Source organism: Echeneis naucrates, chromosome 21 (assembly GCF_900963305.1).
Source record: "Echeneis naucrates chromosome 21, fEcheNa1.1, whole genome shotgun sequence".
Lineage (NCBI taxonomy): Eukaryota > Metazoa > Chordata > Actinopteri > Carangiformes > Echeneidae > Echeneis > Echeneis naucrates.
In genome coordinates, this window is record NC_042531.1 from 11,881,596 (window position 1) to 11,896,873 (window position 15,278).

A 15,278-nucleotide genomic window follows, 5' to 3' on the forward strand; every position below is an offset into this window, starting at 1 on the left:
TATCCACCCTGGGTCAGAGGGCTGGGTCACTTTCCATGATGTGTTTGTATCAGGGAGGAAACAGAGCTCAGCCCTGTGTTAACCTATTATTAACATCCAAAGAAGAGGCAGCTGTTTTCATAGCAAGGCTCTTCGTCTCTTTCTCTCTCTCTCTGTAGCCTATTTCTTTGGTTTGGGCGGTCTGTGTTTGGCACATGAGGAGATGAGAAACAGAGTGTTTTTATTAGGGAGGAGCCCTTTGTATGTTTGTGTGGAAAGCAGAGCATATTTAGGGATACTGCGCAGGCTCCTAAGGGCTTTACCCCCCCTTCTTCTCCCACCACATGCCCTATGCTGCACACTTTAAGTACTACCAGCTGCATCACTGAGAAAGAAGGAAGACAGAGGGGAACCATAAGTGGGGGGCGCGGGTGAGGACAGCATGCGGGGAAAGGAGAAAGAGAGGAGGAGACAGGGAGGGCGCAGTGAAAGGGGAAAGTAAGAACAGTGAGACAGGCCGGGCAGGGAGTGTGGAGGAGGGAAGAGAAAAGAGAGATTTTGGGGAGTGTGAGCTCAGGATGGGTCATCCTGGAAACAAATCAATGGCTGATACATTCTTGGGGACTAGTTGGACCAGAGCTCTTCCTCCTCGGCTGCCTATTGGCTGGGAGCTGCCCAGAGGAATGCACCGGAGCCTGCCTATGGAAAGCAGAGGCAATGACCTCCAGCTCTCTCACAGTGGCACAATTGTTTGAGTTTGAAGAAAAGGGGGATGGAACAGGAATGTAGGAAGAAGCCCATAACTCTCTTTTCCTTCGTGCTGTCTTGTGCTTCTTTTTTGTCTTTGCCCTGGTCTCTGTCCTTCTCCTTATCCCCCTTTACCCTCTTTCCATCATTTGGCCTTTCCCTCTCTTTCCTTCCTCCATCTCATTTTACTCTCCCATTCAACTCCTGTGTACCCGCATGATTTGAGATTTTCTTCAAGAATCACACGGGGGCACCAACTGAAGTCAGGGTAATTTCCCCAAACCCCGTATGTGTTGGAGCATGAGACTAAACATTAAAAACAACAAGAAGAAGATAAAATTAACAGAGGTTTAACCAAGCCTCTCAAAGGTGGTCTCATCTAGACTAGTTTACAGAAACCAGTTTGTCATGCAGCCACAGATGAGATTAAAAAAAGAGAGGGAGGATATGATTCAGATTAAGTCTGACAGACAAACAAAATAACATGAGTAGCTGTCTGATCTGGATTAGAACTTTACACTGTGTTGGGTGTCGACATCCACAGTGATGGGCAGATCAGCATCTTTAAAAAATTGTTTCACTTTTCAGATAATGTGCTCTAAAACTCATACAAATTATATGTCAAACCACTCTTTACTTCTTCAATCACCCTGAAATATACCTCCAGGACAGAGGCCCTCACTTCCTTGCCAAGGCAGGTAAAGGCGTTGTACGTGCTAATGGCACTCCATCAGGAGGAAGAGAGGCAAAATCCAAATATCTAAGGTCACAATGAGTCAAAAGGTTCATAGCAGCTATCAACAAACCTCCATCTATAGCCTTGGGACTGCCCTGGTACAAACTGTCACGCCGATTGTTGTTTTGGTGGTTATGTCTCCTTTATCCTACATCACTGCTGCCGTCAGTCTAATCTCTCAGACGGTACATTGTGACTCAGAAACCACAGGAGTTTATAAGCATCCAGGACCAGTCGTTCTGAAATGCACCATTTATCCATTAACCTTGTCTAACCATTTTTTGTTTATCGATTAGGACCAAAACATTTCATATCATAAACATGCTTAACGTGTGTGGGCTAATGTTCCTCCTCCTTAAATTGTGGTACTGCTTCACTGTTTTTCCACTACTCCAGGCAAAACTGTACAATTCCCCATTAGGGTGATATCATTTGGGACACCTATAATTCTGGTCTAAATATCAAACACAAGATGTACTGTACTACACATTTTTGGGCTCTCTCAGCAAGGCTGCTTGTGTGTCTCTATATACCTCAGTGTGGTTTATTCACCTTCTCGCAGAGCTATCACTGTTCGTGCTGCTCTAAATGCATTTTAACACCAGTCAGTGAAAATTCAATTATTCAGTGATTTGTCATTCTGGCAGAGTCTACTGGTTAATTTGTTTATCACACTCCCACCACAGCTCTCTCACAACCAAGCCAAAAAGATTGAATTCTGGCAAGGCCTGTAAGCTGGCTGATGCCCCTCTGCTTTGTCCTTCTGGAGGCAGCCAGGGAAACAGCTAGAAGTGGCTGCTCAGATGACATAAGACCATTTTGATCCCATGGCTCAGACTTGTATGTCTTTTGGTACTTCCTGCCATGCTGCAAGGCAAAGTCAATACAGCAATTAGTATGATGGTCTGAAGTGCAGTTATTCTCTCGCTTGCCTTCAAGTGACTATCATGTTTTTTATTTTTTTACTTCTCTGTCTCACAGAGTGGTCAGAGCCTGCAGTCAGCCACAGAGCCGCATCACTAGGGACTGGTATGTCTTGCCTAATGATTCTTCAGCTGAGCAGGGGTTTCACAGACCTGGGCGTTCCAGATAAACAACTCTGTCCCTGTTGCCTGTTTTGTAACTGCAGTTCCCAAGCTGTCTCCTCCAGAAACCCAGTGTGCAATCTTTCCTCTGCTGTAGTAAGGATATCCTGGACAGCACGGGAAGAGCCAGGCCAGTGGAAAAGAACAGCAATGTTACCAATAGGGTGCTCACCTTTCTTGTGACTGCTGGGTCGAGATAACTCCTCAGCTTCTGGAGGTATGTGTGAGGTGGGTTTTTCACTTGGAATCGCTCCTGTCAATGAGAGGAAAAAATAAGATTAGGATGAGCAGAATAGAAAAAAAAGAAAAGAAGAAAATCTAGGAAAAGGGCACAAGTTATGTAATCACACCAGAGGAACATTTGATGGCCATATAATGAATTGAGCTTCAATTTTAGACTACTCTTGCTTTGTAAATGATATGATGAGAAACAGAAATCATACCCTCACGAGTTTGAACACATCTCCATTATGAAATAAAGTCTTGTTGACACTAAAACCATCAGATTAAGACTGCACAGGCTAAATTATCTCATTGTGAATCATCTTTCAACTGAGAACCCCGGATCATGTTGAACCCTTTACATGAAGTCACATTGTTTGCTTAAACTCCAGGCGTAATGAAAGAGCATCTATTTAGCAATTTTCCCTGGAGAATTTAAAGCTACATTCAAATACAACATATGTCATAACAAAAGATAAAACTGCAGTTTCTACAAGAGTAGATGTATTTAGCTGGCAAACAGGTGAATGAGTGCAGGTAGTTGATGAGCTCAGATCTCCAGTCACAGTTTTGATAAAGGAAGATCATTCAAGCTCTTTCCAGCAATTATCTTCATTTTTTATAATGCACTATAAAGCATGCACTATGCGTTTGTGTGTACATGTCCTCTATTCTATCGATTTAGGTCAAATCCGTCTTCATTGTGCTCTGAACATAAATACAACAGATTAGGGTTGGATTTGGAACAGCGTGTCAAGCACAGAAACTGTATTTGGATCGGCCTGAACACTCCGCGGCAGTTATTGACCTCATGCCACTTCATCAGAAAGAGCATGCAACTGAGGACAACTATTCGTCATACAAAGCTGGAAAGGACAGTGAAAACAACCCATTACTTTGTACTTCAAACTACTCGTCAACTAACCAGAACAGCTGACTGACTTGAAAGAAAATACCCTGAAAAGTCAATCATTAGACTGTGAATGAGATTTTCAGTGCATACCAGAGTTTGCACAGATCTCATGGTTAGATCTATAAGAATCAGTCTCTGTGTGGAACATGTGCTCTTAAGCACACATGAACTAACCAGCTCATGAATGGTTTCCGAGAAATAGCTCCATGGTTCTCTGACTGAATGGTGCAAACAGCTTCAGAGTTCCCTGCAGTATCGAATATCGATGACAGCCACCTAGACATAAAATATCACCTCAGCTGACTATGGTAGCTCTTTAGCTTGTCATGAATTTACTGAATTGCAGCTGTATCGGGATCCAGGTTTCTTACAACTTTGGCAAAAAAGCCTAGAAAGAAATTCTAAACACTGTGCTACCACGGTAATTTGGTGTTTGGAATTTGGAAAGCCCCATTTCTCTCTACTTCATGTGGTACACTTCTTCTCCTGCGCCAACAATAGGCTTCAGAAAGAGGTTCCCTATCCAGTCCAGATCCAACCCCACACTGTGCTGCAGCATCAACCAACTAGTGGGAGATGAAAGTGCAGTGAAAACGGCATGATCCCTCACCAACCTAAACAACACTTCTAATCACAGAGTAATAAACCACAAGGAATTGTTCTCTAGATGTCTGCAGCGATGAAAGAAAATTCTGCCTCTGTGCCAATCTTTCTATATTCACTTTCTAATTCATTTTCTATATTCATCTTATTTTAAATTTATAGACCTCCATGATTTTTATATATATATATATAAAAAGATGTCTGTGTTTATCAGCAACTATGCATTTCCGTTCAACTGTGTCTCACAATAACAGGAAAGACGACAGTAGCATCAGGAGACAGCTTGCTGCTATTGCAATCCCACAGAAGGCACAGTCCTGTTTGACAGTTTCATCATCAGAGAATGAAGTGAAATCTGGAAGTCTGGCATAGTAAATAAATAACCACGTGCTGAACATGCCCAGTTTCAAGCAAAGAAATCTTAGGAATGGGAGCAGCCTGTAAACAGAGTATATTGTAGAGAACACACATTAGGAGGTCGTATAAACTGGTTCTAACATGCTCTCTGTGGCGGTTTTGGAGTTTGTCTGGAAGAGCTGGTTTGTACGAGATCTGAAAGATGAGGTGAGGTGAGGGGGAACCCTCCGCCCCAGCCTCCATGAAGGCAACCCCTGAACTAGGTAGAAAGTGGGCAAGCAGTTGTTTGCCATCTGCTATAATCAAACATCTTTTTGGTACATTCAAGTACACTTAAAGGCCTGTCTATGTGATGGCATGACAGCAATCAGTTCATCATATGCTTTTCTGTGTACTCTGGCTGCCTTAACCTTGTTTTTACATTAAGATCTTCCTCCATCTTCCACAAACCCCCATAATTCCACAAAAAAGGTCTAATATATCAACCTTTGCAGTGTATGGTTTTCAAAGGGGATGCACTTGTCATCTGCCTCTCTCCTTCACTGTTGCCATGGCTACATGAAAGACATTCACTGGAGCTGTTACAGAAAAAAATGTTCGTGCAGTCCTGGGTAATTGGAAAATAAGAGATATAAAGATGTTGGAGAGCTATCTTAGTGATATTCTTTTATTATCTCCATTAATGGGGAAGAAATTATGGACTTGCAGCAAGAACACCAAACTTAAGACCCAAAGCAGATAACTGTAATTTTAAAAATAGTATGAATATAACTTTATTTTATTCTCTTTTACAGTGTGTGTGTGTGTGTGTGTGTGTGTGCGTGTGTGTATGTGTGTGCGCGCGCAACTGTCAAGAGCCAGAAGCTGGGTCAGCATAATCACTGGCTATGTGTTTTGACTTCTTACTCTCAATAAAAGTGAAACCAACTATTTCCACTTCAGGCCTGACAGAGGAACATGGAGTCCTCTCTGATCTGAAAGAGGATCTCTGTCGGCTGGGCAGGAGTCCTGTAGGCTCTCTGCAGCCCTGTTCCCTTCAGGGTCATTGGCTATCAATATAGTTTGAATGGGTGGTGGTCTTGATCTCATCTCAGTTTTTTCTCCTCTGCTCAGGGATGCAGAAAAACGCTATGGCACGAAGGCTGCAGGCTGAGCGGAGCATTCAGGTCACAGCTCAGTGCGCAACGTGTACCCTCTTATTTTACTACACGCAGCACTGATGCCAATAACAGGCTGAGTTTTTAAACTGCCTAGCTGATGTATGCTCCATGCTGTGCCACTTAACCCACTTGACAAGGGAAGTCAAAGCAGTGCTTAAAGAGCAAGAGAGGCTTAGAGGATAAAGGCAGGGCAATGGAGCATGGGCGCAGTGGTCACGACACACAGTGGGGCAGACCTTTTTCAGGATTAGATATTATAGTAAATGGTTGTGACAGTGAGTTGTGCAGCACCACAGCTCACTGTTGTTGAACTGTAAATGAGACTGAAGTGTATACCATTAATTAAGCTCAAGATATTTTAAATCCAACTTGTACACATCATATCATGAAGCTGAGTAACTGATACCCACCTGATCACAGATGAGTTCCCACTTTTTCTCATTGTCATACTGCCGCAACAGCCGTGCTTTGTCTGGGGGAAGATTCATCGAGTTCTAAAGGACAGAAAAATGTCAGAGTTAAGATGTACATAGTGAAATATCAACAGTCAACAATATCAATTGAAGCACCAAGGGAGAAGGGAAAGGGTTGTATGGACCATCCTTTTTTGGGGCAGTCTCCTGTTTTACAAATGGGTTGCAGAGCTGAACGCAGGTTTAATGATGCCTAGCCTTTACCTTCACATTCAACATTAGAAAAAGGAGTTGTAGTACACTGAAGTTAACTGAAGTGTCGTGTGATGCTGTTTTAAGGATTTCAGTTTTTTCCTTTTGCAAACAGAAATGTACAAACCAACTTTTACACTCAACTGGATACAAGTTTTCAAATTATAGTATATTGATCATTAATAAACATTAAAAAAAAAAATTAAAAAAAAATCAAGTGATAACACAAACACCAATCTGAACCAAAGAGAGACAGTGCAGTTACTTAGTCAAAAAAAAAAAATACCACAAACAGGTTTATTTCTGATGTGAAACTATAAATCAGCAGCCATCAGGTGATACCTCAAAATGAACTTAGTAGGAGGGGAGCAGTAAAATTTATTGTGTTCACTAAAGTAGTTGAAATGTTGCATGGTAAGCCCTGTTCGGTGTGGAGAGAAACATGTTATACCATAAAGAAAGTTAAACTTTCACACACTTTCTCAGAGTATTTTAGCACTGACAGACAGCGCCAAGTTAAACTGCAGCCGTCTACTCAGCATCCAGCTCACCAGGCGACTCCTGTGCAGACACTGGAAACGGAGCACCTCGGAAACTGTTGTTAAGCAGGGCCCAAAATAAATGCTCATTTGCCCCCCCTCCCTTTTTTTTTGAACCGGGTAAAAAGAGCTCCTCTAAATCTTTCCCCTCGCCTGGATAGATAGCCAATATGATCGAGTAAAAATATCGTTGGATATCTGCTGTGTGAAATGCTGCAGAGGAGTCTGCTGGGGGAAAACTTCTCATTCGCCCCCTGTAGCATTAAATAGGTTAATGCCCTTTCAAGAAAAATGTGTTGTTCAGGACAAATGTAATGTGACTCATGGGTTGACCAACTAGGTTTGGATCACCTCAAAACTGTTACACAACTTCTTTCTTCTAATTTCCTTATCAACATATGCTTTGCACATCAACACCTCTGTAGCTGTCCAAGATTTAGCTCTCTCCAAAAAAAAGAAAGAAAGAAAGAAAGAAAAACGTGATCCACCCTGCCTTTGTGTGCGTCTAAAAAGTTTGAACCAATTAGTCACTGCGTAAATCAGAACACCTACAGTACTTAGAGCACTAACTAATCTGCAAAAAAAAAAAAAAAAAAAACAACCAAAACACAACAACAACAACAGCAAAAAACTGTGCAGACAAGACATAAAACATCAAAGAGAAACAAAGTAAATCAAAGCTACTAATATCTGAAGTGCTTCATCTGCAGGTTTCAGTTATAAAAGATTTAACAAACGGTTTTGTGAGAGATTTTTCCACTGGTAAGGGGAAAATGTGGTCATTATGCACAGCTCAGCTTGGGGTTCTTTTTCCCCTCCTCACTGGATGGGCGTTCATCTATCAGTGTGTGTTCAGGGCTCAGCCTCTGCTGGATTTTCCAGCAGAGCTCACAGGGGGAGCAAGGGGAAGATAGATGAACAATATCCCTGGTTGGGACCCTTTTCCATTAGGGGGGAGTAACACCAGGGTAGAGTCAGACACTGATAGAGTAGACTGGTCCCCACATTTGCTTTGGAGCTGGGTTTTATGGTTGCTCTCGTGTTGCTTTTAATGGGCTATTTTTCATTATTATTTTGTACAAGACACGATGGCAAAGCTATTGATCTATACAACCATGCAATTTAATATTGAGTGCATTTGTGAGGGAAAAATCAATGTAGAGAGAGCTGCCAGGAAGGAGCAGAGAAAGGCTTCCACACATCTGTGTATCTTTCTAACGAGAGGGAGACAAATAAGAACAGGTCTAATGGGGTTGACCGAACTTCAAAGCAAAAGGACAAAAACTTAGCAAGCTGGTACGCTTATATCCTCGCTGATTATGCTACATTATGTTCAGTCCCTCACATGGTTAAACCTGGTTGCTTCCCGAAATAGATATCGAAGAGGTCCAACAGAAAAATCAACTGGAATCTTATTGTAATAGTACTTAATTCTTCAAGCATGTGTGTAAATCTCTTTCAAACCAGCAACATTATGCTTGATTTGGTAACAATACAGGTTGTAGCCTGTCAGGTCTCCTCTAGATGAGCGACAAGGAAATTGCATTAGTATTCACCAGACACTGCGAGCCCGGCTGATTGCTGCTGTGCTGACTCCAGGGAATTGGGAGTCAGGATGGCTCGGGTGACTCAGTTGGGTTGCTAAGCAGATGAGGAGAGTTAGGACACACTTTCCTTTCTTAAATACATGAGAATACAGCATGACACTTGAGTGTACCGCGACCAAAAAAAAAAAAAAAAAAAAACTATCAGCAGCCTCATTGTACTACATATGCAAGGGGAGGTATTCACTCATTCACCCAGACTCAGAAGTTTTCCTTGTTTAGATTGGATGATGTGAGTGCTTGATATAGGTGCCAGGCCAGGCAGACTGGGTGGTTTGCCGAGCTGCAACGGTTGCACTGAGCTGTGGGCTTCCTGCTTGGTGAGACTCCAACTAAAGCAAAGAACCACTTCTACCAGGCTTCATTTCATCCCATTGCTAATAAGCTGTGACAGGCACTCAGCTCGCTGGGCTCAGGTTACTCCCACGTCTACTGCCACACAGTTTTTGCATGTCCGTGTTTGTGTGCATCTGTGTTATTAACGGGGTGTTGTTGAGGAGAAGGGGGCAGCTATTCACCAACGCCATCATTGATACACCAACGCCTTCATTTGACTCATCAGTAAATGCTATATAAATTTAAGTGTTAGTGTGACCAAGGCAACAATCCAACAATATCAGTTGGCAGAGCCACAGTAACCGCTGACGCGAAGATTCAATACCAACAGTGTCACTCTTGACAGAAAGCAGAAACTCTGCATCTCATATCAGATGCGAACTAGCACTTACATTTTTTTTTATTAGATTAAACTCACATTGGGGAAGGGCGGGGTACACCCTGGATAGGTTTTGAGAGGCAGAGACGAACAACCACTCACAATCACACTCACGCAATTGTCCTATGGACAATTTAGAGTCACCAATTAACCCAAACATGACATCTTTGGATGCTAGGAGGAAACCGGAGTACCTAGAGGAAACCCACGCTGGCACAGGGAGAACATGCAAACTCCACTCAGAAAGGCCCCAGGCCGGGAACTGAACCCGTGACCTTTTCGTTGTGGGCCAACAAAGTTAATCCCAATGCTGCCAAGCTGCCCTGCACAGCCGACTCCTTCCTGTGGTGTTTCAATACTGCACCGTCCCCGTACACTGTACTCATGTTGCATCTTCAAAACAGCTGTTCAACATATGGACTTAAAGTCAGAAACAGAAGAAAAAACAAACATTAAGCTGTGACTTTTAGCTCAAACGTGACTAATCCAGTATGCAATTTAAGGCCAAACAGAATTTTTAAAATCTGTACTGCCTACTATGTATATGTTATCCAGATTATCCAACAAGTACCATAAATGGACTAGAAATAATATTTATTTGTCATCCAGCTGCCTTGAACACAACCACTTTTCAGCCCACTGTCATGCTGCGTCTTCTCTTGGGATTGTGAATGACAGGGGATAATTTTCAAAAGAGACTTACAGACCTCTAGTATCTTTGATGCTAGAGCGGACACATGCCATAATACAGCAGACTTGATCCAAAAAATACCTATGTGAGCAAAAACCACCAAATGTTGTGAACAGCAAAGACATGATCCCAACAATTGTTGCATGTACACAAGGACTTGTTTTTCCATGACTGCACATCAAGTTGAAAGGTGCTGCTTGCCTTGATGAAATGTTGCAAGTTTGAGTAAGTGCCTGTTGTCTGCAGGTCTTTGTCAGACCAGAACATTCAGATCCATTCTTCTTCTTATTATTATTATTATTATTATTATTATTATTATTATTATGTCTCTGCAATATTTACAGCAAATATGCTCAACAACCTCTGAAAAGGCCCTAGCACAATGGTGCAAATCAGGAGGCTAGACAATCTGAAAAACAATGAATCTTAAATAACTGGAGCTGTTTGAGTAGAAGAAGAACAAACTTAAGACAAATCACACAACAGATAACAAAGAGGTCAAACTGTTGTCAACAATAACAATAATATACAATAATATACAACTTTCTACAACAACAATATAAAAAGGGCACACTGGCTCTATGTAGAGGCTGCAGTGGAAAAGTCTGATCAAATCTCACCAAACCATGGTGCAGCTAAAGTATGCCATATTAGACCAGACCTTCAGTAACTATGACAACCAGTGTGTTAACTTTAACCACTCCCACTAATATCATTGTATGTCAGCACTGTGCTCAAATCTGGTTTTGGAGGAACTAAATATAGAGAGAACCTATGAGCTCTAATGGATCCTCTTATTAGGCAGCTTGAGTCACAAAAAGAGTGAAAAGCGACAGCTGGCCCAAAGTCCACCAACTACCCACGAGCTTCCAGGAGGTCTGAGGAGACACAGCCTTCACGGCACAGCTGGCCAGAAAAGCAAACACACAGCCCACATGACGGAACTGTTTTAGTTGCTGTTGCTGTTAAAAGAGCAGGTATCCATTTGACTTGTGATGAGTCAAAATGTATTAGCTATGAAAACACAACCAGTGTGTGTGGTTGAAAACTATGTAAAATTCCACCAAGCAAACAGCAAAGTGCTGCCAAAGCAGTTGAGCTGGTGCATTGAACTTATTGGAAGTTTATATGACTTCAAATCGGCATCGTGATAAACTAAGAAGGTTTCAGCAGGAGCAAATTTGCTGGTGTGTAGCTCTGTGGACATAAACATATAAAGCCAATTCTAAAGCCCCTAGACAAAACTCAGAACCTAAACCATGACAAGGAAAATGAACCATCTTGAAAGCAAATGAACAATCTACTACCTTTGATGTATTTACACACAACAACAAGGACAAGAGATTTGAATCTGACTCTGAGCCACACAGCCTCCAGTCAGATATCTTTCAGAGTGGAGCCTGATTTGTCCTTGGGGAATTGGGCTCCAATCAGTTTGAGACACACCCGTGTTTTCCTCTTTCTTCTGTCTTACTCTGTGCCAATGCATCACGATCAGGAAGAACTCGAGCTATTTTGACCTTGATGGAGAGTTATTTCTCTCAATTCTAAAAGCATCAGAGATTTATGTTTTTCTGTTGTAAATGCTTTGAAAGCCCCTAATTTACACATGATAGTTCATTAAAACATCTTTCTCCTTAGAAGCAGCATTACAGACTCCACACAGCGTGCCACAACAAGACAAAACTTCTGACTGCATCATAGTCACATTGAGGACTAGTCATAACAAATGTTTGGAAATTGCTCAACACTCCGGAAATGACTGATGAATTAAGTATTGGGAGAGAACAGTACAGCATCCAGTCACTGTAGTGTTTGGCGTGATACACGTGTTAAACCAAACCAAAATCCAAAGTGGAGGCACTGAGTGGCAACAAAGAAAGGGGTAAGACGGTCCTGAGGTATGTGCTATTCAAAGTGCGTTGTCCTCTCCTCATTAGCAGAGCATGGATCCATAATCCTCTGCATTTTCTGGGGGCACAGGTGTTCCCTGTCTGTCTTCAGATTAGTTTTGTAATCCCCAGGACCCCCTGCCTCTGCTCTGCAGCCTGCTCCACCGAAACAGTAGTATTTATGTTTGCGGAGCTGTTCACTGGAATGTCTCTTGACCAAATGGTGGGTTCAGATGTTTGAGCCTGGCCTCCCGTTTCTAAACCCCCTTCGAGCCGCATTCCTGTGAAATTCTTTTCATTTACCTCAGTGGTGATGACTATAATCTTAAATGGACCATCTGTACAAATGGAAGAAGCCTTATAAGCACCAATGTGAGTTCATCAGCAAGTCTCCTACTGTCATCAAACTGCTCTGCAAAACACAGTGAAAGTTATGCCATAGTCCATTCTTGATTAATGGTGGCGTTAAATCAGCAGCAATACACAGAATACAGCAGCTGCAAGTGGGAGGAATCAAATTTTACTTCCTATGTGCACAAGCTTAAAAGGTGAGTGATAAGCCAAGCTTCTCCGTCTCTGTGTGCTGTTCAACCAAATCTCAAAGGAAGACGTTTAAAATGCATAATACATAAAAAGTACAGTATACCACAAAAAAGCTGAGTGTGGGTAAAAATCACTTTAGCATGACACAAAACATCTTTCATGATGGATATTCTCCAAATACCGGAAACATTATGGAGACGGTTTGGAGCAGTAGGAAGCCGTCCAAATAAAATAAGTGATACGTGAACACAGAGGAGCTCCAGCCAGCCCAGATGTTGCAAGGTTGTGAAAGTGTCTGGACAGAGGTGGAGTCCGTTTTCTCGTTCCAGGCCCACGATTCAAAGAATATGAATCAGAAAAGTTATTTATCTGAAATATAAACAATGACTCTGAAGGTTATAGAATGAAATCATCGGTTTACTTGACTTTTGTTATATCATGGTTGAAGAACACACCTACAGAAAAAGTTTCTGCATGGATTTCATTTCAGTAGGAGGCAGTGGGATGGACAGGAAATCTTTGAGCTCACAAGAAGGAGTCTGACTAATTTAATGCGGCTGGTAAATTTAATCCTGCAGAGCTTTTAATCTATCTCCTATTACAACAGGCCAGCATATACAAAAACTGCAAAGTTTTCATGCAATAGTTTAAATGTGACGTATGAGAAGTTTTTGTCTTTTGGAGAGAACAACCGTGTGTCCTGGCAAATATAATCAGATGTATTCTAGCCTCATCACACTGGAATTGTTTCTGTGATGAAATATGTCTCCTCCTTCTGTTCTAACAACAAAATCAAAATCATTAAGTCTCTGGTTTGGAAGATAACAGTAGAAAACAGTCATGGGAACTGTCTTTAAAGACTACTTTACTCACAGGCACTACAATAAAAAAGATAAACATTAAATAATAACATATGCACTTATAAAAGGCATAAACATCTGCTGCTACACAGAGTGATGTGCTTTCCATTAGTTTTCTGCTGAGATGGAAAATTATGTTATCAAACTAATGCATGCAGTAGCTAGCAGCTTCAAAAGTCTACAAGTAGACACTTGTTCACTTTTTCTAGTGATGTGATTGAAGAGCTCTGTGCTACAGGTGCTCAACACAAAAATGTGCTTCTGATCATCCAGTGAAGAAAAAGGGGCTAAATGGGGGCTTGATACAAATGAAAACTCAAGATTGCTGGTCACATCACAGAAGTGCCTTCAGCAGGACGCACATCAATTGGCGCTGCCTTGTGACTACTGAGCTTGTTTGTTAGTGGCTTATAAATGAATTGACCTGCTCACCTGCTTTGATCTTGATTTTGCTGAAGCGTTATCTGCTGTGTGATTTTAACAAAATAGCAGTTTAAGCCACACTTTGGTCTTATGCCCGACCTCAAGCCATGAAACTATGCTTTGGTTTCATGTGGGAGGGCTGGGGAGAGCAGAACATCTTCAGTCCAGTAAAACCCGATACAGACTGCTCCACTGTCTGCAGCTGTGTCGGGGTCTGTGTCAAACTCTGGCAAAGAGCGATGAAGCACATTCAAATGAAGCAGGACCAAGATATTCATCCTGGCAAGTTAGTGCTGGACAAAACCTGCCTTTTTTAACTCCACAGCCGAGCAGTGTTGTACAGTATACCGGTACTTAATAAGCACCACAGCATTAAAGCATTCAAATAGATATTATACTATGTTTGTAGAAACACCGGTAGTTTTTCCTTTCATGAGGACGCTGTGAGACATTGCAGGAATCGCAGTCAGCAAACAACAATTATAATTACTTCTGATTTTATTCTCATCATTCGAAGTTTCTGTTTTGAAAGAAAGGTTGGCCAGTCTTTTCGATTGCATTGCATTATTTTTTTTATTTTCATGATTCGAAAAAGTGTGTGTTCAAAAAATTAACAACAATAATAATGGCATTTTTTGTGTTTCACGTTTATTTTGATAACAATTGCATTGGGACAGCCGGGATATTGAAGAAGGCTGTAAAAACATGTACAAACAAGTTCAATGTGTCAGCTGACTGAGCATGAGCCCACAGATCCACGTTATTCAGTTTCAAATGGGTGTAAATTGTTTCTCTTTTCATTTTTACTTCAATATGCCTTGGTAAGTGCTTGTGAGCTACAGTTGTGTTTAAATGTGCTTTATAGATAAGCCAAGCGATGAAACCATAATAATGATGATTCTGCAGTTCAGCCTAAAATCTAATTATAAACAAAGCTTGAAGCTCAAGGCTCCTAGAAGAGAATGACAACGATATCAATGTCACAAGATAAAGCTGACTGCGCAGCCACAACGAAACCAATTTGGCATAATGACATAAACATTTGAAGGATATTCTAGATTTGATTTCCATGAACAAATTCCACAACAACAACAAAAATAAAATAAAAACACCCACTCTTATGCAGCACTACAGCCAAGTCATCTCATTTTAAAGCACACTTTCCATTTTGGAGCCTGGACAGATCCTGACCATAATGCACTTCAGCACAGCGCTTCGACTCCTTTTCTTTTGTGCAGCCCCCTGGCCTGGTCCTGTTGGACAACACTGGCAACTGACTGTGTGCAGCATGAAAGGACTGTGGCTGGCCTTTTACAGACTACATAATCGTACACCTGCACTCTATGCAGGAAGACCTACAGCAAACAAATTCCTGGCCAGGAACAAACCACTGAAAAACACAAAGGCTGCTATGGAAAGTTTGCCTTTTCTTTAAACAGCAGCTGATAACTTTTTTAGCATTGCCGAGCAAAATGCTTAACTGCTTATTCTGTAACTGAGACACACTGTGTCTGTGCCAGATGAATTAACTCTGTTAATCACCA

The 15,278-nt window shown here is 41.7% G+C and overlaps 1 protein-coding gene across 6 annotated transcripts in view; it reads right to left on the reverse strand.

The window, feature by feature from the left end:
* fmnl2a (formin-like 2a) overlaps positions 1 to 15,278 on the reverse strand; it is a 44,194-nt gene that overhangs the window by 23,388 nt on the left and 5,528 nt on the right. For all 6 annotated transcript variants that reach the window (XM_029529691.1, XM_029529694.1, XM_029529692.1 and 3 more), the window contains exons 2-3: positions 6,213 to 6,296; positions 2,720 to 2,800 (exon numbers count right to left, since the gene is read on the reverse strand). In XM_029529691.1, coding sequence (XP_029385551.1) covers positions 2,720 to 2,800; positions 6,213 to 6,296 — 165 coding nt within the window. The remainder of the gene's footprint in view (positions 1 to 2,719; positions 2,801 to 6,212; positions 6,297 to 15,278) is intronic.